General features: G+C 46.0%; 1 protein-coding gene across 6 annotated transcripts; it reads left to right on the forward strand.

Annotated features, from left to right (window-relative positions):
- Positions 1-73: 73 nt before the first annotated feature.
- Positions 74-25,900, forward strand: MORC2 (MORC family CW-type zinc finger 2). 6 transcript variants are annotated; one of them, XM_060785336.2, is made up of 26 exons: positions 76-840; positions 6,995-7,048; positions 7,144-7,178; positions 7,434-7,502; positions 9,082-9,172; positions 10,033-10,141; positions 10,518-10,677; positions 11,569-11,680; positions 12,508-12,633; positions 12,898-12,977; positions 13,217-13,299; positions 14,235-14,320; positions 14,550-14,690; positions 15,286-15,440; positions 15,559-15,687; positions 15,913-16,018; positions 16,142-16,271; positions 16,836-16,910; positions 16,987-17,376; positions 17,471-17,614; positions 18,183-18,237; positions 18,502-18,643; positions 22,616-22,828; positions 23,051-23,144; positions 24,579-24,767; positions 24,874-25,900. In XM_060785336.2, exons 1-26 carry the CDS (start codon positions 773-775, stop codon positions 24,940-24,942), a joined length of 3,105 nt encoding a protein of 1,034 aa, XP_060641319.2. In that variant the 5' UTR covers positions 76-772; the 3' UTR covers positions 24,943-25,900. The 6 variants fall into 6 exon arrangements, 5 of the variants coding, with proteins under 5 accessions (XP_067329426.1, XP_067329427.1, XP_060641319.2 ...); XM_067473324.1 differs by having other exon boundaries at positions 17,471-17,602; XR_010910506.1 differs by lacking the exons at positions 22,616-22,828; positions 23,051-23,144; positions 24,579-24,767; positions 24,874-25,900 and adding exons at positions 19,441-19,657; positions 21,601-21,913 and having other exon boundaries at positions 75-840.

The raw sequence follows: 25,900 nt of genomic DNA on the forward strand, positions 1-25,900 counted from the left end.
TAAAAGATTGCGCCTTCTCACCCGCCCCCTTAAACACGCTCTGAGAGGCCGCGAGAGAGGACCGGGGGGGGGGGAGTGGGGGAATGGAGGACGCAATCGGCTGCCTGAGAGAAAGAAACGCGCCATCCCGGTTGTAAAGATACGGCTCTTCCTGGCAAGGCCTACGACCCAAGAGCTCGCCTTCTGAAGGAATAGGCGGGGGAAAGAAGGGGGGGGAGCCTCGCGCGGTTACTCGCACCTCAAGCCGCTTTAGTCGGACGCTTCGCCGCTCCTTTGGCCTTCCCCCACGCCCGCCGCCCCTTCCCTCCGCCCGCCCGGTCCCCAAAAGGCCAACGGCAGCGGTGGCTTTTTTTCTCTTCCTTCCCGGGCCTCTGAGGGCCTCCGCGCTCCGTCTCGCCGCCATGTTGCTCTGGTCACGTGACGCCGCTCAGCCAATAGGAGGGCAGCGGCGGTGACGCTTGTGCCTCCGCCCCCTTCCCTTCCGCGCCGTCCGCCAAAGCCGCTATACGAGGGCAGCCGGGCCGAGGAAGGCCGCGCCGGGGACCCGGAGGAGAAAGGAGCCTGGTTCAGGCTGAGGGGGAAGGAGAAGCGCAGGCCGTTGTTTAAAGAGGCCAGAAGGCACTCCGAGGGGGGGGGAGAGTGGAAGCGGGTGAGGGGCGCGCGTGCGCAGTCTGGCTTGGCCTGCCCGGCGAGGCTCGACCGGAAGCAAGGCCGCGGGAGGGCCGGAAGTGGGCGCGCGTAGCGGGCTTGGAAGGCCGGCGCTCCCGACGGAATGGCGTTCTCGAACTACAGCTGCCTTCAGCGGGCCCAGCTGACTTTCGACTACCTGCACACCAACTCGTGAGTAGGGACCATGTCTCAGGCTGGCGGGGGAGCGGGCTCTGAGCACCTTGGCAACGGCTCCTCGCCCAGGAAAGGAACCGACCCGAGGCCCACGAAGCCGGGAGAGGACGGCCGAGGCCCCCCACCCAACATCTCTCCAGGTTTTGTCTACACTGGGAAAAATATCTTGGTTTGATGCCTCTCTTCACCAACCATCTAGGAAAGCAAAATGAACATGAGGTGAATGGCCTGGCTTGAAAACAGTCCATCTAAAATGGATCTAGGGGGTCTCGATGGAGTATCAACGAAATATGAGTCAGCACTGTGATGCGGCAGCAAACAAAGCAAATGAAATTCTTGGCTGCATCAATAGGAGGATAGTGTCTAGATAAGGCATGGGCCAATTGGGGCCCTTCAAGTATTTTGGACTTCAACTCCCACAATTCCTAACAGCCTCAGACCCTTTCCTCTTCCCTCTCAGCTGCTTGAGCGAAAAGGAAAGGGGCCCAAGGCTGTTAAGAATTGTGGGTGTTGAAGTCCAAAACACCTGGAGGGCCCAGGTTGGCCCAGGCCTGGTCTAGATGGAGAGATGTCATAATTCCCACTCTCTTCTGCTTTGGTCAGATCTCCCCTGAAATAAAGACTTCATCCATTTCTGGGCAAAACAATTCCAGGCATGGACTGGGACGAGATGGAAGGTGTCCAGAGAAGGCCCACCAAAATGAACAAAGATCTAGAAACAATCTCTCTGAGGAGCAACTTGGGTTGCTGGGTAGATTTCACTCCGATAAAAGAAGGCCCATGAAGCCGGGAGAGGATGGCGATGCCCCCCACCCTACTTTGGATGACAGACAGCGGCAGTCGGAAGAAGGAGAAGCAGCGTGCAAAGAATGAATGGTGGTGACCCAATTCAGGATCCTAGACTGCAAGAGACAAGGCCTTTTGGGGGAGAAAAGTGCTACCTTGTGCCCAAGGCCTCCTGTGCTGCCGCTCCGAAGCCTGCCATGGTACCTAAAGCCCTCTTGAAAGCAAAGTGCCCTGCTAGCAGAGCCGCAAAAAAATTTAAATGGCGTTCTGAGCATAATATTCAATATAAAGCTGCCTCCGAAGCCAAACCTTATGTTGGAAATGGACTCCAGAGCCCACAGCTATCTTTTTAGTGGACTTCAAAGCTTAAAAACTAAATTTAAATGGACTTCGGAACATAAAATTCAGTATAAAGTGGCCTCCAAAGGCCAAACGTTCCATTTCCAATGGACTTCAAAGGCTACAACTATCTTTGAAGGGGACTTCCAAGCGTAAAACTAAATTTAAATGGACTTCGGAACATAACATTCAATATAAAATTGGCTTCAGAGCTTAAAATTCAATATAAAATGGCCTTCAAAGTCAAATGTTACATATAAAATGGACTTCAAAGCATAAAACTAAATTTAAAATGTCTTCAGAGCATAAAGCTAGACTAAAAATGGACTGGAAATGATGCAGTTAAATTTTAAATAGTCTCCTAAGCTTCAAATGGACACAAAAGCACACACCTAAATTAAAAATGGACTTTTAAAGCCTAACACTCAATTTAAAATGGCTTTAAAAATACAACTAAATTTGACATGGATGTAAAAGCCTAAAACTAAATTTAAAATTAATTTAAAAGTACAACATTTTAAATGGCCTTCAAAGCATACACATTCATTTAAAATGTACTTTAAAGCCTAAAACTAAGTTTAAATGAAGTTAAAAGCATACAACTAACTTTAGAATGGACTTAAAAGCCTAAAACTAAATTTAAAATTGACTATGCCTAAAGCTACATATAAAATTATCTTCAAAGCATAGTGTTCTTAAAGTAGTCTTAAAAGTATTCAATTCATTTTGAACTGGTCTTCAAAGCACCGTGTCCAGTCAGGCAGTGTGGGTTCTCGGCTTTCCTATATGGAAATGCTGCACTTTTAAGATGGAGATCGGTAGGGAATGTTGAACCACCTGAGGGTTCAGGGACTTAAAGAGGCTGAATCCAGGTCGGCCATCTGCAGTGGGAGCAGGATCCTTTCTGTCCTTCAGGAGCTCCCTGTTCTTCAAAATGGGGATCCTGGCCTTCCTTGGAGGCACATTGCTGCTGGAAATCTGACCTGAAAAAGTCTGAAAGGTCTTAGAGTCTGGAAGTAGCTTTTAGCACCATAAAGAACTGTAAAGGAAATGGAAGGGAGTGGGGGACACAGCTCCACTAACATTGGATTGGAAGATAATACCGCCCTGAGTTGCCTTCGGGCTGAAATGGGTGGGATAGAAATAATGTAAATAAATAAATAAGATAGACTGTTGGGTCGTTTCCCATTTTAAAAATGAGCTGTGCATGGCGGTCAAACTTGTTCCACTGGCATTATATAGTAAGCTAGATGCTTGTTTTTGTGTTTCTTGTGTGTGAAAAATGGGAATATAATGGGAGAGAATAGATGCTTGACCCCATTCAATTTTCAGTGCTGTGGTTGCAATGCCACAGTTCTGTTGTTTGCTACAACAGATGTGATTTTTCATTAGACCTGACTTGTGAGTTTTGTTGACAAGACATGTAGATACGAGGCTCTTTAAGAATTTATGCCTGTGCCTTCAAGCTACCTGCTAACTTTCAGTGACTCTGTGATGAAGTTTGCAGGATTTTCTAAGGCAATTTAATGACTTTGATAGTTGAGGAATCAAATTCTCAGAATAGTTCTGTATTCAATAGCTTTCCAAAGGAGGCACTTTCTGAATACAGAGGTTGATGAAGGAATGGATCTTCAACAGTATCCGAATGTACTGTTGTTTGCAGAATAGTTTGTCATTTTCCCATTCAACATTATACAGGGTGCAGCAGCATAACTTTCTTTTTTAAAATGCACGCCATTCAGTCGGTTGAAGATGTAGCGCAGCGCTAGTGGTCTCGTTCGAGAGGCGGGAGTATAAAGTTTTGTCCTAACACAGTTCAGTCCCCATCATGCATTGGAACAGTGAGGAGCGTGCTTTTGCCGTTGAGGCCTACTTTTTGAGCGGATTTGGAGTGGCCAGCCCGCTCTCCAGATTTGGCCTCTTGTGATTTTTTTCTATGGGTTTTTTTTAAATTCCGTGTTTATGTGAACCATCCAAGGACCACAAAAGATTTGAAGATCAACATCCAGGAAGAAATTGCCAACATAACGCTTGCTATGCTGGCAAGAGTCATTACAAATGCCAGAAATCGGTTTACTCAGTGTATGGAGAATGGGGTACGTCACCTACCTAATTTGATCTTCAAAACTATGTAAAGCAAAATTTTAGGTATGCGCCTACATTATAAAAAAAATGTTTTTCCTGATTCATACAATGGGTTTTATTAAGTTTTTAAAAAATGAAGTTATACTGCTGCACCCTGTAGAAATTGAATCGACATGGGAAATGTCAAGAAAAAGTATACATGTAGAAAAAAGTAAACTCTTTCAACACCCTTCAGCTTTTATAAGAAGAATGCCAACACCTTGTGTGTTGTTCTTTGGTAGTGTATAGTCTGTTGCTTCAAAGGCAAGTGTAGCTCTGATGGTTTGAAGTTACAGGAGAATATATTTTGCCTGAACAATAAAGAGAAGTTGTTGGATTTGTTTCCTGACCATGAAAAGGATTTATTTTTTTCTCGGAAGCCTCCCAAACACACTATTCAGCATCCAAGTCATGCTTAAGCCTTTGAGGAAGACAGTGGCAAGTGTTCTCTGAATGAATCTTGCCCAGAGAGTCCTAGGATGCGGTCATTAAAACTCAACACTGACATGGGTAGAAAGTGTTGAAAAAGACACCGCAAAGGACAACCAAAATGGTGAAGGGACTAAAGCGCCTTCTCTCGAAAGGAAGACATTATTAGCTTTTTTTCGCTCAGGAATGCATGAAAACTAGGAGATGGGGAACACATTGGGAAGGATACATGGTATGAAGAAGGGACGGAGACAGTCTTCCTCTTTTAGTTACGCTGGAATCTAATGAATTTGAAGGTTGGAAGATTTTGGACAGGAAAAATGCTTTCTTAAACTCTGGAATTTACATATGTCAGAACTGTTGCTAATTTGGATCATTTAAAAATGGAGTAGACAAGTTCATGGAGGATAAGGCTGGCGGTGGCTATTAGTCATGGCGACTATTGGTATATCATTTGCGAGAGAGCAATCAGAAATTGGATTCCAGTTTCATCCTCAAATGAGATCCAATGTTATGGTTGAAATATCCTGAACTCAGTAAGGTGATCAATGTTGGTAAGAGAAAAATAGTTTATTGAAACAAAGGATTGGATCTAATGAAGTCATCCATACAATCTGAGAGGAAAGAAAAGCCGTAGACGAAGTGTGATAGCTAATGAGATTTCAGATTAATTCCTTCCTTTAAGTTTATACTTGAAACATTTATGAGAGGTGAGAAGGCACTGTCAGCCTTTGGGTCTGTATTTACATTTTTGTTAAGTGCTGTCCAGTCAGGTTTGGCGTATGGTGACCCTATGAGTGAGAGACCACCAAGAGGCATGTTGGGAGCAATATATGCCAATAACGGTAGATTTGCTTGCACACACTGGTAATTTTGAAAATCATGTCTCATATATATCAGTATTCATCGCTGTTTTCTGAGTGCCCACACTTGAATACGCAATGCTACACTATTTATTATTCAAAAGAAAGCAATATCCATGAACCGAGAAGTCCCCAATTTTTGTAAAAGAGAATGATAGGCGACATCTTCCCAAAGACCCAGTGAACCTTCTCTAGAAGAAGAAAAATAGAACATTTAAGAGAAATAGAATTCTGAAAAATAGAATTCCACGTTCTAGCTTTTTATTTGTAGGTAGATATGAATATTGGAATGGCAGATTTTGAAACTTGATGTCATTAGTCTACCCTTGAATGCAAATAAATCACATCATTGGTTTATTACCAAAGTGGACTTCCAAGTTCTGAAGATTTGTTGATGTCACTGAAATTTTCACATAAAGAAGAAAAGAAATAGTCTGTACAAAGGAAGAGACTAGCGAGATGCGAGACTTCTCATTGGAAGTTGATTGTTGGAAACAGTTGATAGATTTGAGTCTATATGACATTTAGAGTAAAAGCCAAGAAGTTTTGAAGAAATAGGATGAAACTACTTGGAAATTTTTGAAGCTGAAGGAATAGTTCATGTTTTTTTCTGAAGTAATACAAGAACATCTGTTTCAATGGTAGTCTGGAATTATTGGAGTTGGTTTGGAAATTCTTTCATAAGAAATCACCACTTTATTGGATTGAGCTATTGGCCTGCACTCTTTGGAAATATTAGGACAGTTAGTGGAGGTGCAATAATATTCAGTTTGTGGGCATGAGAAAGAGAACATAGTTCAGTTATGAATCAGTTAGCCTCAGTCTAAAATTATTTGACAGATAATGAACGTGAAACTGGAACTTAAATCAATGGAAACCCATTTGTTCATGGCAGTGAATGGGACTGCACTTGAAGTGAATGGTTAATACTTAAAAAGGGACTGATCCGGAATTTAATTGGCAAAATTATCTTTCTGTACCTTCAGAAGAAATCTAGGACTCCAGAACCGTTCATTCTGATGTCTTAGTGGAAGGAGAAGCTTCAGGGATTAACTTGAGTAGACCCAACCTCATTGCTTTGGAGAAAAAGTGGCATATAAGTCAATATGATGATCATAATAATAATTATAAATGTATTAGCAGTACGAGTTGCAAATAGATCAACCTAGGGATTGTAAAATAGGGTCACTCAACCAGATTGTCCCAGCACCAAATGGAACTCCAAATGTGCACTCAAGATTTCACTTCCCTTCCTAGATTAGGAGAAGTTGCCAAGGTGCTTTTTGTTACTGCATTCTAAAGAAGAAGAGTCTCTCTGAATATTCAGAAGCCTCAGAAACAATTATTGGGATACTGAATGCCTATTTCTGAAAGCTGAAAATGGAAGAGCTGTTTACATGAGCAAAAAACAATTTATTATTTATTTAAAACATTTATATTCCGCCCTTCTCACCCCAAAGGGGACTCAGGACAGAGCACATGTATACGGCAAACATTCAATTGACATTGCACATGTTTGTACCTTAAGAGCTGTTAATGACTGACTACATAACATGTTTGTACTACTTCATCATTCAAAGTAACTCGACTGATTCTCTTTGACATTTCAGAACCACCCACGAATTCTTGTTTGGGGCCCTTGCGGAACTTGTGGATAATGCCAGGTATGTAGTTGAGGCTCTTAAGAATTCCTCCCAGTTTCTACTGAAATGATCTCCCTTTCCCTTTGACATTGTTTTCAATGTCTGCTGTTTTGTAGAGATGCTGATGCCACAAGAATAGATATCTTCACTGGTAAGTGAAGTTTTCTGTCTTTTTGTAGTTTGGGAAAAATGAGGAAAAGGGACAAATGTGAAGAATGATCCCACTGGTGCTTGTGTGTGCCTAATATCTTGGGAAACAGAGGCTTAGTAGAGGAATGGGATTTCATAAACAAATATGACATGCAATGAAGGGTTTTCAGAGTCATTCTTCCATCGGTGAGCAAAGACAAAAGCAAAAATATTGGGTCCAAAAACACAAGTGTCTGAGCTTTTTCTCTTCTCATAGAACACAGGGAAAACCTGCGAGGTGGATTCATGCTGTGCTTTTTGGATGATGGTGCGGGAATGGATCAGCGTAAGTAATCTAGTAACCAAAAACATGACATTTGACTCTTGAACATTGTTTTTTACCATTGTAAGGCCCGTCGCAAACTCTGTTCCTGCGAGAGAAACCCTTGCTAGCAAGTCCCTGACGTCACGAGACTCCGCCTCTCTCCCCGCCCCTTTCTCCTCCCCTTTCTCCATGCGAGCGTGGTTTTTCCTTTGCTAGGGCAGCATTGCCCGCATTTTCTCTCAGTTGGCAGAATTCAACTGAGAGAAAATGCGGGCAATGCTGCCCTAGCAAAGGAAAAACCACGCTCGCAAAGAGAAAGGGGTGGAGAAAGGGGCGGGGAGAGAGGCGCAGGCTCATGACGTCAGGGACTTGCTAGCAAGGGTTTCTCCAGCAGGAACCTAGTTTGCGACGGGCCTAATTCTGAAAGAACAATGGATCACTCCTTGTCTTAGCATAATTAAGGAAGGCACCCTTAAATGCAAGATGAACCTTCTTCTGAAGAACTTCCAGCAAAGCAATAATGGAATCTATTGGGAACCGGAACGATTTTTCCGGGAGAGTTCTCCCCAGCTATTTTATGAGGATGATCTCTTTCTGCTGTTAGTAGATCTTGGAAGATGCCAGCACATCTCAGTGAAAGAACCAATCCATGTGGTTCAATTGCATACTTATTCCCCTGCAAATATATGATTTGATCAGTTCACATACAACTGTAAGTTAAGCTTATTTATAAGCATTGTGCTCATCCATCCTACCCGGTGACTCCAGCTGAACATAAGGAAAACAGCACGATCTTTATTTCATTTTATATCCAGACTTTTTTCCAGTGCAGAAGCCAAGATGACTTGAAACGTGATTTAATACTCTCAAGCCCTGTTAATTAAATAAGCTAAGCACTGAATTAAAACAGTGTAATGCCCCTTTGAAAGGAGCAAAGTGGGAGATACCAGGGGTTGAAGATATCACCTGTCCAACGCTGAGAAGGGAAAACAGGGTCATTTAATGGATGGATGGCATATGCTCATTATGACAGTAGTCAGGCCTCATAGAGAGGTAGTCTTTAGAGTAGGGTCCAAGAACATCAGGTCCTCTTGACAGAAAGTTGACAATGGAAACTGAGCAACTAGATTTACATTGTCTAATCAGAGGAACGGAGAGAAGATGCAATGGTATTCTGGAGAAGGGCACACTGTCTGTACTTCTATTGTCATGGACAGATCATTGCTTAAGGGACTCCATTCTAGGACGTTGAGGGATTCGGTGGCTCTTCCTGTTCCTCACAGGGCGAGTCTGTCCATGTTCTGTTGAATGGAAAGTCAGAACATGGACTAGAATCTGTCAAAAGACCATCTTATTTTCCGCCACCGTTGCATTTGTAAAGACCTGTTCAGTTCAGCTATGTACGCCGTGTATGTATTGACCAGCCAGACATGTTGGACTGCTCACTGAACGGTTTATCTGTTAACCCTGTCCAAGTAAAATGGCTCATCTCCACTCTTGACTTGAGAAGTAGGATAGCAGTAAATCATACATTGGCATACTGGGAAGAAACCCAGCCAATGCACTGACTTTGGGCAAATGTTTCCTTGTTTGATTTCAGACGATGCTGCCAGCGTGATTCAGTTTGGAAAGTCTGCCAAACGTTCCCCCGAATCAACTCAGATCGGACAATATGGGAATGGCTTGAAATCGTAGGTATATGGACCCCGACTCTCTGGAAGTGTATAGTTAGGAAAAAGGCATTAAGAAAAAGAAGCAAGTTCCTTTCTAAATGTGTTAAAAATATTTCCAATACTTCCTTGCTTGCTTTTAATTGTGCGTGTATAGTTCATATGAGTTTGTATTCATAAGAATACTGATGGTGATCAATTTTGTTACCTGCCTGTCCTAATGGGTCCATTAGTTGTAAATACAACAAATGCAGTGAACCCAAAGAAGAAGCTGTCTACAGCTCAACAGTGATAATAATAGCAACATGTATTGAATTAGGAACTTTTAACCATTGTACTTAATCCTAGCAAGATGAAATTATGATGTGATTGAAATAGCCAATTTATAACAATTTTTAGTGGAGTTCCATCTCATCTTTTTCAAGGACTGAGCTAGAAATGTGACTATTTTACAGTGCTGTGGGTTTAGCTATGAATAGGTTTTTGAGTCTGCTTTAAGGGTTTTAACTGTTTAGATATAATACCCTTCCTATTTAATTCTATTTTAATGTAGGTATATTTGTAGGTTTTACATTACATTGCATTGGTTTCACTGTCAGCCACTTTGAGTTTCTTTTTTAGAGAGAAAATTCATTATGGTTACCAGACTGAGAACAGCACAAAACAACAGTTAGAAAACTGCTTTCATTCACTTGGCATTAGATGGCAAACACATTCAGTTAAGACCAATTAGTGTTGGTATTGGCTGTTATGTCGTTGGTTATAGATGCAGTCAGCCTCCAAAAAGCACTCTTTAGAATTTGTGATTCTTGGCGTAATTCTTCTTTTGCTTTTGAACCATTATTGACAGTATATAACATAGCGCTGCGATCTGTCCGCAGGGGCTCCATGCGAATCGGCAAAGATTTCATCCTCTTCACCAAGAAAGACAACAGCCTGACCTGCCTCTTCTTGTCTCGCACATTTCATGAGGAAGAAGGCATCGATGAGGTGAGCAAGCTTTAGACAACTTCTAGAATCAATCGGTACAATCGGTACACCTTTTAGCTATGGGCATCTTCATGCTTTCCTTCTGGCTCTCAATATTCCCATCTTCCAAGGCGAATTAATCTTTGGTTTTGCAAATTAATGTTTGATTTGGTGTGAATTAATGATGAATTAATGTTTGATTTGGTGTGAATTTCATAGAAACTGGCGAATTAATGTTTGATTTGGTGTGAATTTCACATAGTCACACTTCAGGAACTAGTTGGTGCCTGATTGTTTTGGTTTGGCATCTTTGGAAGCCGTAATCTCAGCAAGAGGAAGAACAATTGTATTTGATAGAGCTGTCTAACAATGCTTTTTAAATCTTTGTGAATGATAGGTCATTGTTCCGCTGCCTTCTTGGCATGTCCGAACCAAGGAGCCCTTGAGTGACAACATGGAGAAATTTGCCCTCGAGACTGAGCTGATTTACAAGTATTCCCCCTTCAAGTCGGAGGAAGAAGTGATGGAGCAGTTTGACAAGATTTCTGGAGAGAATGGTATGAAATTAACTTCTCTCTCTCTGTGTGTGTGTGTGTGTGTGTGTGGTGTTTTTTGTTTTTTTAATTACTGTTGTTAAGGAGTTACCTCTACACACCATAAACTATATTGGTCGTTTTCAATATTTACTATTATTTAAAAAATCATTTGATCTCATTGTGTTAACTTTTTCACATATTCCAATAACAAATTTGGAATATATGCAATGACTCTGGAACATCTTTGGACTACAATTATGGATGGCGTAATTTATATTGAATGTAATGTTTTTTAAATGCTTAATATGTATTAATTTTAATTTAATTGTAATGTTACTGGAGTTGTATGTTTCTAAAGGCATTGAATAATTGCCTCTTTGTAAGCCATCTTGAGTCCCCCTTGGGGTAGAGAAAGGTGGGGTATAATAAATAAAATCTTTTGTAATATGCCCAGTTTTAATTTACACTGTCTCTGAATCTCATTTGGGGGCAGGGGAGGATGTTGATTAAATTATTATTTATTTACTATATTTCCTTTATTTCTCCCCTGCCTTTCTCCCTATAGCAGTGGTTCTCAACCTGTGGGTCCCCAGGTGTTTTGGCCTACAACTTCCAGAAATCCCAGCCAGTTTACCGCCTGTTAGGATTTCTGAGAGTTGGAGGCCAAAACATCTGGGGACCCACAGGTTGAGAACCACTGCCCTATAGGGACTCAAGGCAGCTCGCAAAGACATGACAAATTAGTTTTAAAATTGCAAATGCAAAAATTAAAAGCAGTTGAATGTTTGTGCCATGACCATAAGTTAACATACAGTTAAGATATAATACATGTGATTAAAATTATGTTCAAGACTCACAGTTCATCCCAAGGAGTGATCAGTAAAGTAGACAAATGTGGTTTTGTTGCCTCAGGGACCTTGGTGATAATCTTCAACCTCAAACTGATGGATAACGGCGAACCGGAGTTGGATGTGAGCTCTGACCCCCGTGATATTCAGATGGCCGAAACCCCGCCAGAGGGAACGTAGGTTGAATGCACCTGAAGCTGCCTTTCCTTGAGTTGAGAAAGCAGGTTAACGGGAGCACAGGCCAACCTGTGCACTCTTTCAAGTGGCATTGTATTTGTCTTTAGATGAAAGGCTCCTCTCTTTGGATTCAGTCGATGGCATGTCATGGCCTAAAACATCTGGACCAGAACATTACTGGACTGTGGCCAGGCATTCTGGGAACTGAAGTCCAAAACACCGGAGGGGGAGGGCACATGTTTTACAAACATCCGAGTTAGAAGAAACTTCAAGCCTCGCAGGCCTTCAATTTACAAATCGAAAATCAGGAGCCTCTGGAGTGATCAACTATCTGCCTAACTTTAAGAGAGATTGGGGATTGATAGATTAACATAAAATTGGGGAGTTGGTGCATTGTAGGATTTATCAGTGAGTAATATGCCATTCAAGGCAGAAATATGATTATGCAATGTTTCTTAAAGGGAGTAGCGTAGTCATAACTAAAACAAATCCCATCAGACACAAAGTGAGAGGTTGGTAGATTAGTAGATTAGTGTTTACCTTTGTTCATTAGTTTTACTTTTGTATGTTTTGTGTATTGGTTTGACTTAGTTTTGTTAGCTGTATAGGTTAGTATTTTATATTAAGGGAAACATTTGTTTTGCGTTTTTGATGTAATTTGCGTCTTTGTATGTATGTCTTTGTACGATGGTACGTTTGTCTCGCTGAATAAAAATTAATAAAAAATTAAAAAGGATCAACCAGGGAATATGGGAGTGCAGGATAGCTTTTCAGGGCAATGGTGACATTGGGACGTAGAGAGTTGTTTTCTCTTCTTCTTTTTCAGGAAACCAGAGCGCCGTTCCTTCCGGGCCTACGCCGCTGTGCTCTACATTGATCCCCGGATGAGGATCTTCATTCACGGACACAAAGTGCAAACCAAGCGCCTCTCCTGCTGCTTGTACAAACCTAGGTAGGAGCCAGAGTGGAAAGCCCTTTGTTGTTAATCCAGCTATAGAAAATCCCTAAAGTGTTGTTCGAGATATATAGCCTCCCAGAAAAAAAAAATGGCTCTCACCATTTTGCAGATAAGTTCAACAAATAGTATTTGGCAACCAAAGTATTTCTGGTTTCCTAGGCTTGTGGGCTGAATAAGCTCTCTTGTCCATAACGTTTTATTAATGTTGCCATGGCTAATTTTAAAAAATTCCTTCTTTTTCTGCTCCCAACCCAACAGGATGTACAAATATACTTCCAAGCGGTTCAAGACCCGAGCAGAGCAAGAAGTGAAGAAAGCCGAGCATATGGCTCGAATTGGTGAGTCTTTCTTTCCTCCCCCATTATCCCTCCACAAAATGGAAGAGGAAGCCTGTGACCTTTGGACTATGTTGACTTAAAATCCTCCAATCCATTGAGCAGTCCCCAACAGGCCCTCCCTACTGTTAACCATTGAAGTCCAAACCTTGCAAAAGGTTACCTTTATTATGGAGCACTATGACAGCATCCTCAAATGTCTGTGCTTGAAAGGCTGCTCAACCTGCTTTGTCTTCTTTCAGCGGAAGAAAAGGCCCGAGAAGCTGAGAGCAAAGCGCGAGCTTTTGAGTTGCGCCTAGGAGGAGACCTCACCAAGGAGTCCAGGGTAAAAAGCATAGATAGCATCTGAGGGTGACATTTCAGTCCTGGAGAACAGGCAGCTCCAGGAGAGCCACCAGCAAACGCTAAATATCTGGCAAGGCAAAAGGATGATCAAAGGACGAAGCTTATGCGATGGAAACTGACTCGGTGCTTGTTCTGATTGAGTATTATCAAGCCTGGGAGGTTGCCATATGCCTTTATGTGCCCCTGGTTTCTTTGAAAAATCCTGTTAGCAATGCATGTACCTCCAGGTTGGATGGCTTTTCTGGAATATGGGATTTCAGCAGTTAATCTTTTATGGGATTTAGCCCGTTAATCTTTTTACCCAGTCAGTTTTCTCTGTGGTAGTGCTCTGGTTAGAAAGCTATTGTAGAACATCTTTCAGCTTGCGCAGAATTGCTGTTTGTGAATAGACTCGAGGGATTCTGGGAAGTGTTGGGAATGTCCAGGCAAGAATCTGGGAACAAACACTAGAATTAAAGCTTAGGAAAGGGGAGATTCCACCCAAACATTAGGAAGAACCTGACTGTGAGAGCTGTTCAACAGTGGAACCCTCAGCCTCAGAGTCTGATGGAAGCTCCTTCCTTGGAGGGTTTTTAACAGAGGCTGAACGACCCTCTGTTGGGAGTGTTTTGGTTGTGCTTTTCCTGACTGGCAGAAGGGGGTTTGGCTACATGGCCCATGTGGTCTATTTCAACTCAATGATTTTTGGCATGGCCAGCAAAACTATGCTGTTTTCTGTGGTAGAATCTAGACATGACGTAGCATTGTATCACTGTTTACATTTTTGTCAGGGGCAGGGGATGAGGCAAAATGGCCAGTTTATCTCAATTTTAAATACATGACATTCAGTAGGTGTTCTTGGCCATTTTGGACTGAAAATGTGAGGACTGGGATCCACGAAAGCAGCCTGTATTTGATTGTGGTTTCTGTTCCCAGGTTATGCTCCGTCAAATCCAGAATGCGGCCATCACCTTGCGCCGAGAGGCTGATGTGAAGAAAAGAATCAGGGAAGCCAAACAGAGGTAAGCAACCAGACCCTGATTTCAGTCATTACCTTGAGTGGTAGACCATGTGCACAAAGAAGGGGAGAAAGAGAGATCTTCTTCTAAAGACCCTGATCCTCTTTGGAGAGTCCTTTGGAAGGCTTTCACTTCCCTTTCCCTGAGTTCCAAATGGATTCTCAATCAGATCAGAGTGGTTTGGCTTGGGAGCAATTTCACCTGATGGTAAGATCTTGGCCTCTCCCCACAGGGCCTTGAAGGAGCCCAAAGAGCTGAACTTCATCTTCGGCGTCAACATCGAGCAACGGCACTTGGATGGGATGTTTGTTTATAACTGTAGCCGGCTTATTAAGATGTATGAGAAGGTGGGCCCTCAGCTGGAAGGTGGCATGTGAGTTCCTCGCGCAGACGTCCCGATAATGCTTCATGTCTTCACCACAGAGGGCTTGTCTCTGCGTTCAAGTTGGGGTAACATCCTCCCTGCTATGAAAATAAACCACCAGTACTTTGATGGGACATTTGACCCGAGCTTCCCAGGGACTTCACAGAAACAGAGACTTGAGTCAAGAAACAAAACCTGTTGTTTGGAGTTGGCTGCAGTTCTCAAATTATTCTGAAGTGTATACATTGCCGGAGAGCCTTTGTGCAGCACATTGGTGCCAGCCATCATCTTGTGAGCCCTCCTTTCTTAAGACCCACTTGGGAGCCCTTCCTCCAGGGGCTATGGGTTTGCAGTTCATCATTAACAGATGCGAACTGCTTGTTCTTCATGACACAACATGAGCTGAATGTTTTGTCACTGAAAAGCACTGAGCTTTGGGGCATTTTACTTCCAAATTCTTCATTGAGCCCCAGTTTGCTGGCGCCTCCAACTCTGCTCGGCCTTTTTGTTTCTATTGGTGTCTTGCCATAGTTCTCCTAGTGGGAAGCCAGCATTGTCAACCAGTGTCTACCAGTGTGTCACGGCATGTGTCTCTCTTCCGCAGGGCCTGTGGCGGTGTGGTGGGAGTGGTGGACGTTCCCTACCTGGTGCTGGAGCCCACCCACAACAAGCAGGACTTTGCTGATGCCAAGGAATACCGGCACTTGCTGAGGGCCATGGGAGAACACTTGGCCCAGTATTGGAAGGATGTGGAAATCGGTATGAAGGCCTCGCAAATGCCTTGAGAGGGAATTGTCGGCAGAGAAAAAGATGGCAAGAAGAGCAAATCCTCGGCGTCATTGCTCACACTTGTTTGTTTTTCATACAAACTCTCCAGCTCAGAAAGGAATCAGCAAATTCTGGGACGACTTTGGCTATCTGTCTGCGAACTGGAACCAGCCTCCTTCAAACGAATTGCGCTACAAGCGGCGAAGAGCCATGGAGATCCCCACCACCATTCAGTGTGGTGAGTCTGGCAAGGCGAGCTGAAGTTTCTGGGGGAGGGAAGTCTGCTTTATGATCTTGAAATGGCCCAAATAGATTGGCACAGGAGGCTTTCCAAGCCCTTCATCTCTCCTTGGGAACTTCATTGGGTGGGATGGGATCCCATGGCCTTACTTGGGTCTTACTCCTACCTATAGACTGCCTTTTTCCGGGTGTGCTGATTGTACCTTGTGTTCTCCCCTGTTAGATCTGTGTTTAAAATGGCGGACCCTCCCCTTCCAACTCAGCTCTGTGGAAAAAGAATACCCGGACACCTGGGTCTGTGACATGAACCCAGACCCCAACCAGGACAGGTAGGTCTCTTGTGCCAAGCTCCGCTTGGTGGTGCTTGCAAACAGGTGGTTGTTGATTCCCTTGACTGAAGATCTCCCCTACCTTACAAATGCCCCCCGGAATCTTTTTCTTCTGGCTCCCAGGTGTGAAGCTCCTGAGCAGAAGCAGAAGGTCCCCCTGTGCATCCTGCGGAAGAAGAAGTCCCAGGAGGACAAGCAGAAGGAGCTCACAGATAAAATCCGGCAGCAGCAGGAGAAGCTGGAAGCCCTCCAGGTCAGTGTGGAGATGGGCACCCTCCCTGCAGGGTTTGCTAGTCTTTCAATTCATTTTCAAGTGAGATTGTTCTCCAGTTGCATTAGGAAGGTGCCCTCCATCCTCAATTGACCTGTGCTTGCTTCGATGATCAACTCATCTACCATACTGTATTTCTTCCATTGTAAGACACACTTTTCCCCCTATGTAAACATCCCTAAAATGACATTCTCCTTAAAATCCCAGGTCTTACCTTCCATATTTTTTGCTGTTGGTGGCAGTGCTGAAATTAGAGTGCATCTTACAATGGAAGAATTACAGATTTGGGAAGTATGCCCTTCTTCTGAGGAGGGTTCTTTGGCTTGCTCCAGCCGTTCACCAGCTTGGTGCCTGCCTCTGCTCTCTTAGGCTCTGCTTTCTCCATGCTCTCCAAACCTCCTTGTTTTCATGTATTCATCTTTTTAAGAAGCCATTTTCTGTCCTTGCTAAAGTTCTAAAGGAATGGGAAGGCCTGTGTTTGCTAAGGGAGGGATTCAGGAGAAGCGTAGCTGTCCTTCACACACTGTTCTCCTTCTTTTGCTCCAGAAAACGACTCCGGTCCGTTCTCAGGCAGACCTCAAGAAGCTGCCCTTGGAGGTCACCATGCGACCAGTGCTTGAGGTGAGTGCTTCTGCTTTAGGGTGCGTTGCTCCCTTTTCCTGTCCCGTCGAAGCTCTAACTCCTTTGTCTATTGCAGAATTCGGACCGGCCCCTGCGGCCACGCTCTCCTCCATTGCCAGAGGTCATCAAGAACGCCCCTAGCCGGCCCCCAGCCTTGCTCTCCCCGCCGCCCTCCTCCAAGTCTGTCAACCAGAGAAGAAAAAGCCCTCCGCTTCGCCCGGCCATCAGCATTGTCAAGTCACGGAGTCACTCACCAAGGGAGGAGGCCGGCCTTTCCAGGGCCCAGCTCTCCGTGGAGGGTTCTGGGGGCTCCATCCCCACCCTTGGAAGGCCTCCCTCCAGAGCTGCAGCTGGCGGGAGGGCCTCCTCCACCCCACCGATGCTTCAGAGCCCCAAGAGCCACCACCGGGCTACCAGCCCCAAACTCCTGTCACCAAAGAAGCTGGCCCCCGTCAAGCCAGTGCAGGTGAGAGCTGGTTTGATATGTGTGTCGTCTTTGGCACCCTGCCTTTCTCCACCTCTTTACTTCCTTGCACTGGACGCTCCCTCCATCTTTACAGGTCCTTAGCTCCCGAAAGAGAAACATCAGCACAGTGGAAGAGGATGCGGAGGAAGAGCATGGGTCCCGCAAGGAGAAAAGGAAACCGGGCCGACCTGTGGCCATCAAGGAGGAGAAGAAGGACTCCAATGAGGTGGTGGTGGAAGTGAGCAAACCCATAGCTATCCTTTGTCCTAGTTGCGTTTGTTCTGACTCTTTGGCCAAACCATAGGCCAGAGATGTCAACCTTGTGGTCCTCCAGGCATTTGGGCCACCAGCTCCCAGAAGCCCTGGCCAGCTTGTCCAGTGACTGGAAATTCTGGGAACTGAAGTCCCAAACACCCGGAGGGCCAGAAGTCTGACCCCACTGCTTTAAGCCTCCACATTGGGGGCGGGGGGAGTGAGTGAGAGGAGAGGCGGGGGAGAAATACAATTGTTATTATTGTTAGTAGTAGTATTATAATTTCAGAACAAAATATCTTTGATCTTTTTATTTAAATCAGTTCTGGTGTTAAAAGTCAAAAGCCACAGTCAAAGTAATGTTAAATTATGTCTTGTTCTGATTTTGAAATCAGTTGAGTGTGCTTCTTCCGGGGTGGGGGGGAGGATTTGTTTAGTCAAAAGTTACGTAAATATTAGAAGCATTTCTTTTGGACTGGATTAGGGTTTTCATTAGCAACATGTTTGATTGCAATTCCAAGTTCTTAAACCTGGTGTCATTGCTTTGCTTTCAGCTCACGGATAGTTCAGGGGAAGAGGAACTGGCTGAAATGAAAAAAGCGCAGAAAGGTGAGGAGCACATAGCTTGGACTCAGATCTTACAGAGGAGCAAAAGTGGGACATTGACACGTTTTGTTGACAAAGAAGAGTGGAGTAGTCTCTTCTGCCTTTATTTGGGTTGTAGTCCGGTTTACAGTCGGGCCCATGAGTATGACAAAGCCTGGAATCTTGCCTAACATTGAGAGGAGCCTGACCAAACGGTATCGCATTCAGAGATTATGTGATCACACAGGCCTGGTTTATTCTGCACTGTTTTTTCTGTTTTCCTCCCAGACAAAGGGCAGCACGTGGAAGTGCGTGTCAACAAGGAGTGGTACACCGGCCGAATTACAGCAGTTGAGGTGGGCAAGCAAGCCGTCCGCTGGAAGGTGAAGTTTGATTATGTCCCGACTGATGTGACCCCAAGAGACCGCTGGTAATTTTCCACATCTTTATTGGGGCTAGAGGCTGGGCCGGCCAAGGTTTGGGGGCCGCTGGAGTTCATGTGTCGGCACTCCTGTAGCCAAGGAAGGGAAGCCCTGTTGACTGGAAGGAATGTGGCATGGGACACGGCTCCATGCCACATTCTATCTGGGGAGCACACTCTTGCCGTTTTGTTACTGTTGTGACTCACTTTTCTCTTCCTGTGGTGCAAAATTTCCTGGCTTTGTGTGTGCGCCTGGTGAGCCATTCTTGGAAGCAAGAGGTGGCAGAAGCGGACCCTCGGTCTGACTCGGTGTCCCATTTGGCAGCTCCTCTGCCGAGTCGGAGCATATACTGTATATGGCTGAAAATTAGCACACCCTCCATTCTGACCTGTACAAAGGGTGTCTGTAAATCGGGAATGTTTGTATTGCGCTCTGTCGACAGACATTGGTAAGAGAACTGCATGTTTTCCTGCAGCAGATGTGAATGTCCTCTTTCTGGGTTGCTCCTTCCACTTGCTCCATCAGGCAGGCAGCCAAACGGATAACATGGGAGGGCAACCTCTGCACGGATCCCATTCCAAACAGGTTGCTGCTGTTCCATTGATGCCAAACCAACATCATCTGCACACCAACATCATCTTCTTTCCTTCTAACTTGGACTGTTGTACTCTTCAGAAAAATGCTTGTCCTTTTCTGCATCTTTTCTCTTTCTTTCCTTCCTTTCCAAGCACTGTCCATGCATCAAGGGGAGGAGGAAGCTAGTCTGGGCATTCTGGGGAACTCCTGGTCCCTTCCTTCTACCCAGGGCGTGAAGGAGGAGGAGGAGGAGTCATCCGGCTCCGGCCAAGAGGACAGAGCCACGCTCTCAGGAAAACCAGGACCCTTCCACCTGCACTTTCTGGGGAAACCAGGACCCTCCCACCTACAAACTTGGAAAACCAGGACCCTTCCATCTGCCCCACACCTTCTGACCTCTCCAAGGCCTTGGGGACAGACTAGGGGAGCAGTCGGCGGCCAAGGGAGTGAGTACAAAAGGACCCCCGGACCCCCCTCTCCACTTGTTCTAGATGGGCAGTCACTCCTGCCAGACTTGGTCCATTGGTTTAGCATGTTAGTAGCAACTGAGGGGCCCCCAGGCAGGATGGAAGCAGAGATGCCAGCAGATAGGGCAAGTCCTCTGTATCTGCTTGGAGCCAGGATCATCCCGGAGCATTCTCACCTTCAACAGCTATCCAGGCCACCTCACCCCGTTGTATCTCCCCTCTCTCCCTCTGGAGCCATGCCCACCATAGCACTGGTTGGACAGGGAAAGGGTCTGCTATGGCCAACATCTCCCATCTTGGGTGAGCACTGAGGGAGGGTCAAAATAGTACCAAATCCAAAGGCCGGCTTGAAAAATGGCTCATCACAGTCCTGCCTTCTCCCTGCCACCAAGGACCCAGAAACCTTTGATGCCAAATTCCCGCCAGCTCAGTCTCCTTTCCCTCCCCCCTTAAATTTGGGGGGGCAAAAAGGAAAGGCTCCACTCTGACAGGGAAGAGAGACAGCTTTTGGAAGAGGAAGGGGCTATGGACTCAGGATAATATCTGTATCGGGGATCTAAACCCGAGGATCTTCCAATCAGACTGAGAATTGCCTCCAAGGTTTTAGCTCTGGATCATGCCATCAAACCTGCAAACCCCAGGTGGACTAGGATAAACTCATAGCCTCTTGCCCAGTCGATCGGAAGTCGGGGGATTCTACACACTTCTCCAGTGACCTGCCTCCAGGTGCCCTTAATAGTCTCTCTCCTGGCCTCAGATGCATTCTGTAAGAAGGAAGGACACACTGAAGGCAGGGGGCGGTCTGGAGAAGGCCCAGGAGGCATTGTCCCTCAAGAGCTGCCTCCAGTAGGACAAGAGCCTCCTTCCTCTGGGCCAAGGAAATCGTTGTGGAATTCCTCAGGAAAATGCTAAAGTGGAAAAACCCATCAACATAATGCTTAAGGTGGTGCCTTCACGGCCTATGCCAACTGGAAACCAGGACTTGATTCAGGCAAATTTGGCTCAGGTACTGACAGTAAGGGCAAAGCATAATCTGTCCTATATTCCCTTTGGAGGCACAGGACTCTTTGGAGACTCCGTGGACCCCATCTTTGTGGAAACCAGGGAGAAAAAGAGCACAAAGCAGTATAGGACAAACGGGAACCCTTCTTGCTACTAATGTTGCTTTTCATACAAGTACAGAGATGATAGGGAATCCCTCTCTCATTGGAATCCTAAGCATTACTAACCGGGTTAGTATCAACAAGGTTTTAGCAGATACACCCAGAACTAAACAACAACAAGCCTGACACCTGGGAGGGAAACGGCAAACATTTAACAGGACTTGACCTAAAATCACAGTGGACCCTCAGGACAATGCCACATGGCTCTCTAATGGACCTCCTAAGATGGGAAAAACACTATCTGATCCAACAGGCTACCTCTCATCTTGCCTGTGTTTCTGGCATTATTCTTTCTAGTGCTCAAGAAAATGCTCAGTGGAAGGCAGTCTTAGCTCTAAAAAGGAGAGTGTGGCTATGTGAGGAAAGCTTAAACTGGAGGAGGATACTGTAGGACACTTTCTGGTTTCACTGGACCTTATGGAGGACTAGATCTGTGTTTTGCCTGTCAGGACCATTGTTTGGAGTGGAGACATAATGGTGGCTCTGGTCCCACATCTTCACAAACGCCAGGTCCCTACTTATCCTTACAGGATAACTTCCTCTTTCGGCCCACTTTTCACTAATCCTCAGCCTTCTGACCAGGCACAGTTTCCTAGCCACCAAGGAGAAGAGGATATAGGTATCTGAGCCATTCCCTGGAGAGGAAATCAGGTTGGTGGTCCTTCACACCACCCAGATAACATTAATGTTCTTAGCATGCTTCCAAGGCTTAAAAATAGTAAGTCTAGACTTCATGTCATGGGCCGATTTCATTCGCAGGCACCAGAAGGAAGCTGCGTACCAACTTCATGTAAAAACTCAAGTTCCCCGGAAATCCACCCTTAAGGGATGCCAGCAAGTGGAGCGTAGAAGAAGCCCTTCGCAGTCTCAGTTGGTGCTAAAGGCATCCTCTTGCAGCCAGACTTAACCAGGATAGATAGTAGGCCCACGCGCAGGCAGAAGGGGGGACCCGCACCCGGTTGCCGATGATGGAAGCAGCCTTCTTACTAACCTAGGCGGAAGCCAATCAGTTCTCCTTAGAAGCAGAACATGTTCAAGGGATTCTATGAAGTGGACTGGTTGAGCAGGATGGATGTGGACCCGGCCGAATGGACCCTGCACCCGGAGGTGGTCATGGGATCACGGAGCAGCTAGGCTATCTGTCCTCCTCTGTCCAAGCAGGTGAGTCTCTTTCTCTCTCGCTTCATGGCAGGGGTCAGGAACGCAGATGCATGGACAGGACAGTCAGGGCGTCTGGCCTCCCACTTCTGGCCATAGTTCAGTTACAGTGCCCCTCCAGAAGGATGTCTTCCTCCACTACAAGAAAATGAACTTCCTGGGCAGTCGTTTTCGATAGTGGAAGGCGGACACCCTCCTCTCCTTGCAGTGTTTGATCTTGGCAGTGTATGTTTCCTGGGTGTTGTGGAGCCTGTCTTTTTCTCTCTCGGCTGGATATGCCCCATTGGGGTGGTGGTTCTCTTCTTCCATTTGGGAGAGGCCTCTCTGAAGCTCTTTCCCAGGACTGGTTCTGCTAAGGTTGCCCTCCCACCTGAGGAGATCCTCAGGCAGACCTTGGTTTGGTTTCCTGCCTCTTGGAGCAAGTGGGGGGGAGCAACTCACTCAAAGGAGGTCCTCCGGGCATTGCAGGAAACCATCGCATTCTGGTAAGTATCTGTGGGCATTTCTCCAATCTCTTGAAAGGGCTGTGGATTGCTTGGCTTGGGGAGGTGGCGAAGGGCGGCACTCTCTTTGGGGCGGCCAAGGCTCCCCGTGACATGGCGGTTGCTCCTTCCAGGGTGGAGAGGAGTAGCGAGGATGTGCGGCTGATGAAGCCTCCCTCTCCAGAAAACCAAAAGCCTGATACACAACAACAGCTGCAGCCACCGCCACAACCGCCGGAAGCTGTTGTGGCTGAACCATCCACCTCGGAGTGTGTCCGGATTGAGCCCGATACCACTGGCTCCAGCAACAACCAGGAAACGTTTGAAATTTTAACTCAGACACTCCGGTGAGTCCCTGTCTCCTCTCTTGTCCAGCATTTTCCACACACTTGACAAGTGCATTGTCACAACTTCCAAGGCCTAGAAACCTTGACTCAGAAGGAGAAAGAACTTGGATTCTGCCCCAAGTCCCTTCTGTGTTGTTTCATCTCTGCTCTTAGGGAATCGCAAGTATCTTCCAATGCATAGCCTTGCGCTTAGCCTGCTTTTTGTGTAATTTCTTTGGACAGGAACTGTTTGCGGTACTTCTTGCCCCCCAACTTCCCCATCTCCAAGAAAGACCTGAGTTCCATGAGTTCAGAAGATTTGGCCACTTTTCCATTGGTACGTCTTGGGTCCTATTTTATCAGTTCCAGCAAGTCTTGCCTAGTGCCAAACATTAGAAAAATGTGAACGAGTAAAAGTCGTTGAAATTTAGATGTTGCATCAAACATCAGGGTTCTATAGCTCAGTTCCAGACTTAAATGGCTTAATTTTCCATCTTGCAAGGAAGTGTGGCATGTGAAGCAGGCCAGCAGCTAGGGAGCTTTGAACCTCAAATGACAGTTTGTAGGATACTTTAGAAGAAAGGAGGCTTGTAAATTTTGGAGACCAGGTGGGATGGGAGCCTCTTCGGGGCTTTGCTCAGGCCTCTCGCAGCCAGCAGAGGGCAGCAAGTGGGGGAATGCTTTCTAAGAGCCACACAAGGAAAGCTCTCTGCAGCAGGAATTGGTGGGTTTCGATCAGGCATGGGCAAACTTTCTAACTTGGGGGCCGCATAGCAGGCTGGAGTGGGTTGGGTGGGCTGGGAGGAGGGGGGGGGGGTTCTCCCCAAGTCTCCCTTCCCTTTCCTCCCCTTCCTCTTCTCTTTTGGAGGCAGAAAGTGAAAGAAAGATGGGAAATGGTTGGATCCCAAAAGGGTTGGTCTTGGTCAGAATGAAATAGTGGACGGGAGAGAAAAAGTGTGTCCCCGTATTGCCTACTCCTAACATAGAATCCTAGAGTTGGAAGAGACCCGCAAGGGCCATCCAGTCCAACCCCCTGCCATGCAGGAAGGCACAATCAAAGCACTCCCAATAGACAGCCTCTGTGGAAAAGCCTCCAGAGAAGGAGACTCCACCACACTCCCAAGGCAGCCTATGTCACTCTCCAGGAAGTTTTTCCTCATCTTTTCAGTTAAATCTCTTTCCCTGCCATTTGACCCATTGCTCCCTTGAGTCCTGGTCTCTAGAGCAGCAGGAAGTCAGTTTTTTACCCCTCCTCTTCCTCCTCAATTGGACAGCCTTTGAAATCTTAAAACATGGTTCTCGTGCTCCCACTCTACCTTCTCCCAGCTAAACATCCCCAGGAGGAAAGGAGAAAGGGAAAACAGAATGAAGGGGAGGAAGAGAAAGATGGAAGGAAATAGAGGGAGGGAGGAGAAAGGGGGTAGAGGGGAGGAAAGAGGCAAGGAAGGAAGGACAGCAGGGTGGAAGGGAATGGAGGGAGGGAGGAAAGAGAAGGAACGATAAAGGAGAAAGGAAAGAGGAAAGACGAAAGGGTGGAAGGGAAGGAGGAAAGAAAGAAAGAAAGAAAGAAGGATAGGATGGTGAGAGAGAGGAGGGCCAGAGAAAAGAGCCTGAGGGGCTGCATTCGGCCCCCGGGCCTGAGCTTTCCCATACGTGGTTTAGATTGATGCCAGAAGAGAAGATTGGGAGCTTGCCTTCTATTACAGAAGAGCACATTTGCAGGACTTAGTGTTGCTTTTCCCTCACGGCCCTGGCCTTGCTCTCCCCACAGAAGGAGTATTTCAAGCAGTATGAGGTGGGCCTTCAGAACCTGTGCAACTCCTATCAGACCCGTGCAAATGCCCAGGCCAAGGCCTGCGAGGAAAAGCTGCATATTCAGGAGCAGACTGTGGCAGAAACAAAAGAAAAGCTGCAGAGGCTGAGGACGAACATTGTCGCACTCCTCCAAAAAGTTCAAGAGGTAAGTTGAGGTCCAGTTGCTGTCCTCAAACGGCCTCTATGCCCTTTGAGCTCTACTGGAAAAGATGCACAATCACATCCCAAATGATTTCTCTTTGGTCTTTCAGGACATTGATTTCAATACGGACGACGAACTGGATGCGTACATCGAGGACCTGATCACTCGAGGTGACTGAGCAGCCTTGATCCCGGGGCGAGTGCAGCCTCAGGCCAAAGCCCGGTTCCTCCAGAAGCCTCAAGGAAGCAGCCTGGGCCTGGTGCGTGAATGTTAGAGACTGTGTCCCGTTTTAGCGTCCATCGTTGTCCCACCTTCTTCGTATTGCTTTTTTTTACCTAATGGAAAATGGAACAAGCGAGCGTCCCGTTGAGGAAAACGTTTATAAATATTTTGTAAAAAAAAAAAAAAGAGAGCAAAAAAACTGACCACAAAAAACCCTACGCGACGCAATCCGTGATTGGTCTTCCACTCGGTTGCCTTGGTGAGGCTGAGAGGTGCAGAGGGAGAGGAGAGATGCGCTTTGGGCAAAGGTAGGCCCCGTGCCACGGCCTTAGAGCAATCTGAGAGATGGTGTGAACAGTAACATGAAGAGGATAGGACAGCAGAGGATAGTATAGCGAGAGGTAGAATCTGAGACTTTTAGCCCTTGACTAAGCTAATGAGCGATTGACTTCAAGCTCACAGGTTCTCCATTTGAAGAGGGTTTGGGAAAGAGCCTTGGGGTTCATCGGGTCCAAGACTGGAAGCCGCCAAGTCCCTTTTACCCAATTGCTATTTTACATCTCAAAGCATGAATTTGGTGCTGGTCTTGAAAGGTGGCAGAGTTGGGAATAACTTGGAATCGGCAAGCCACTTTCCACATTGGGTGCCATCTTGGCCCATGTCTTGCTCACAAAGGGGCCAAAGGCAAGGGGTGTGTGGGCATGCTGTTGGCACTCGCAGTCTGATCCAAAGAGTAGTGAAGGATAGCGGCTGTTGCCGTCCCCAACCTCTGGAGCTATGTCTCTGAAGGGCAGCACGAGTAAAAAGATAAGCTTCCAGCGTCACTTGATCGTCAACAAACTCTTGTAAGAACCGGTTCAACAAAGGATTTGCGGATTAACGGTTGCATTAATAAAATGAGCGATCCACTGTCA

This window comes from Anolis sagrei, chromosome X, assembly GCF_037176765.1.
Source record: "Anolis sagrei isolate rAnoSag1 chromosome X, rAnoSag1.mat, whole genome shotgun sequence".
Taxonomy (NCBI): Eukaryota; Metazoa; Chordata; class Lepidosauria; order Squamata; family Dactyloidae; genus Anolis; species Anolis sagrei.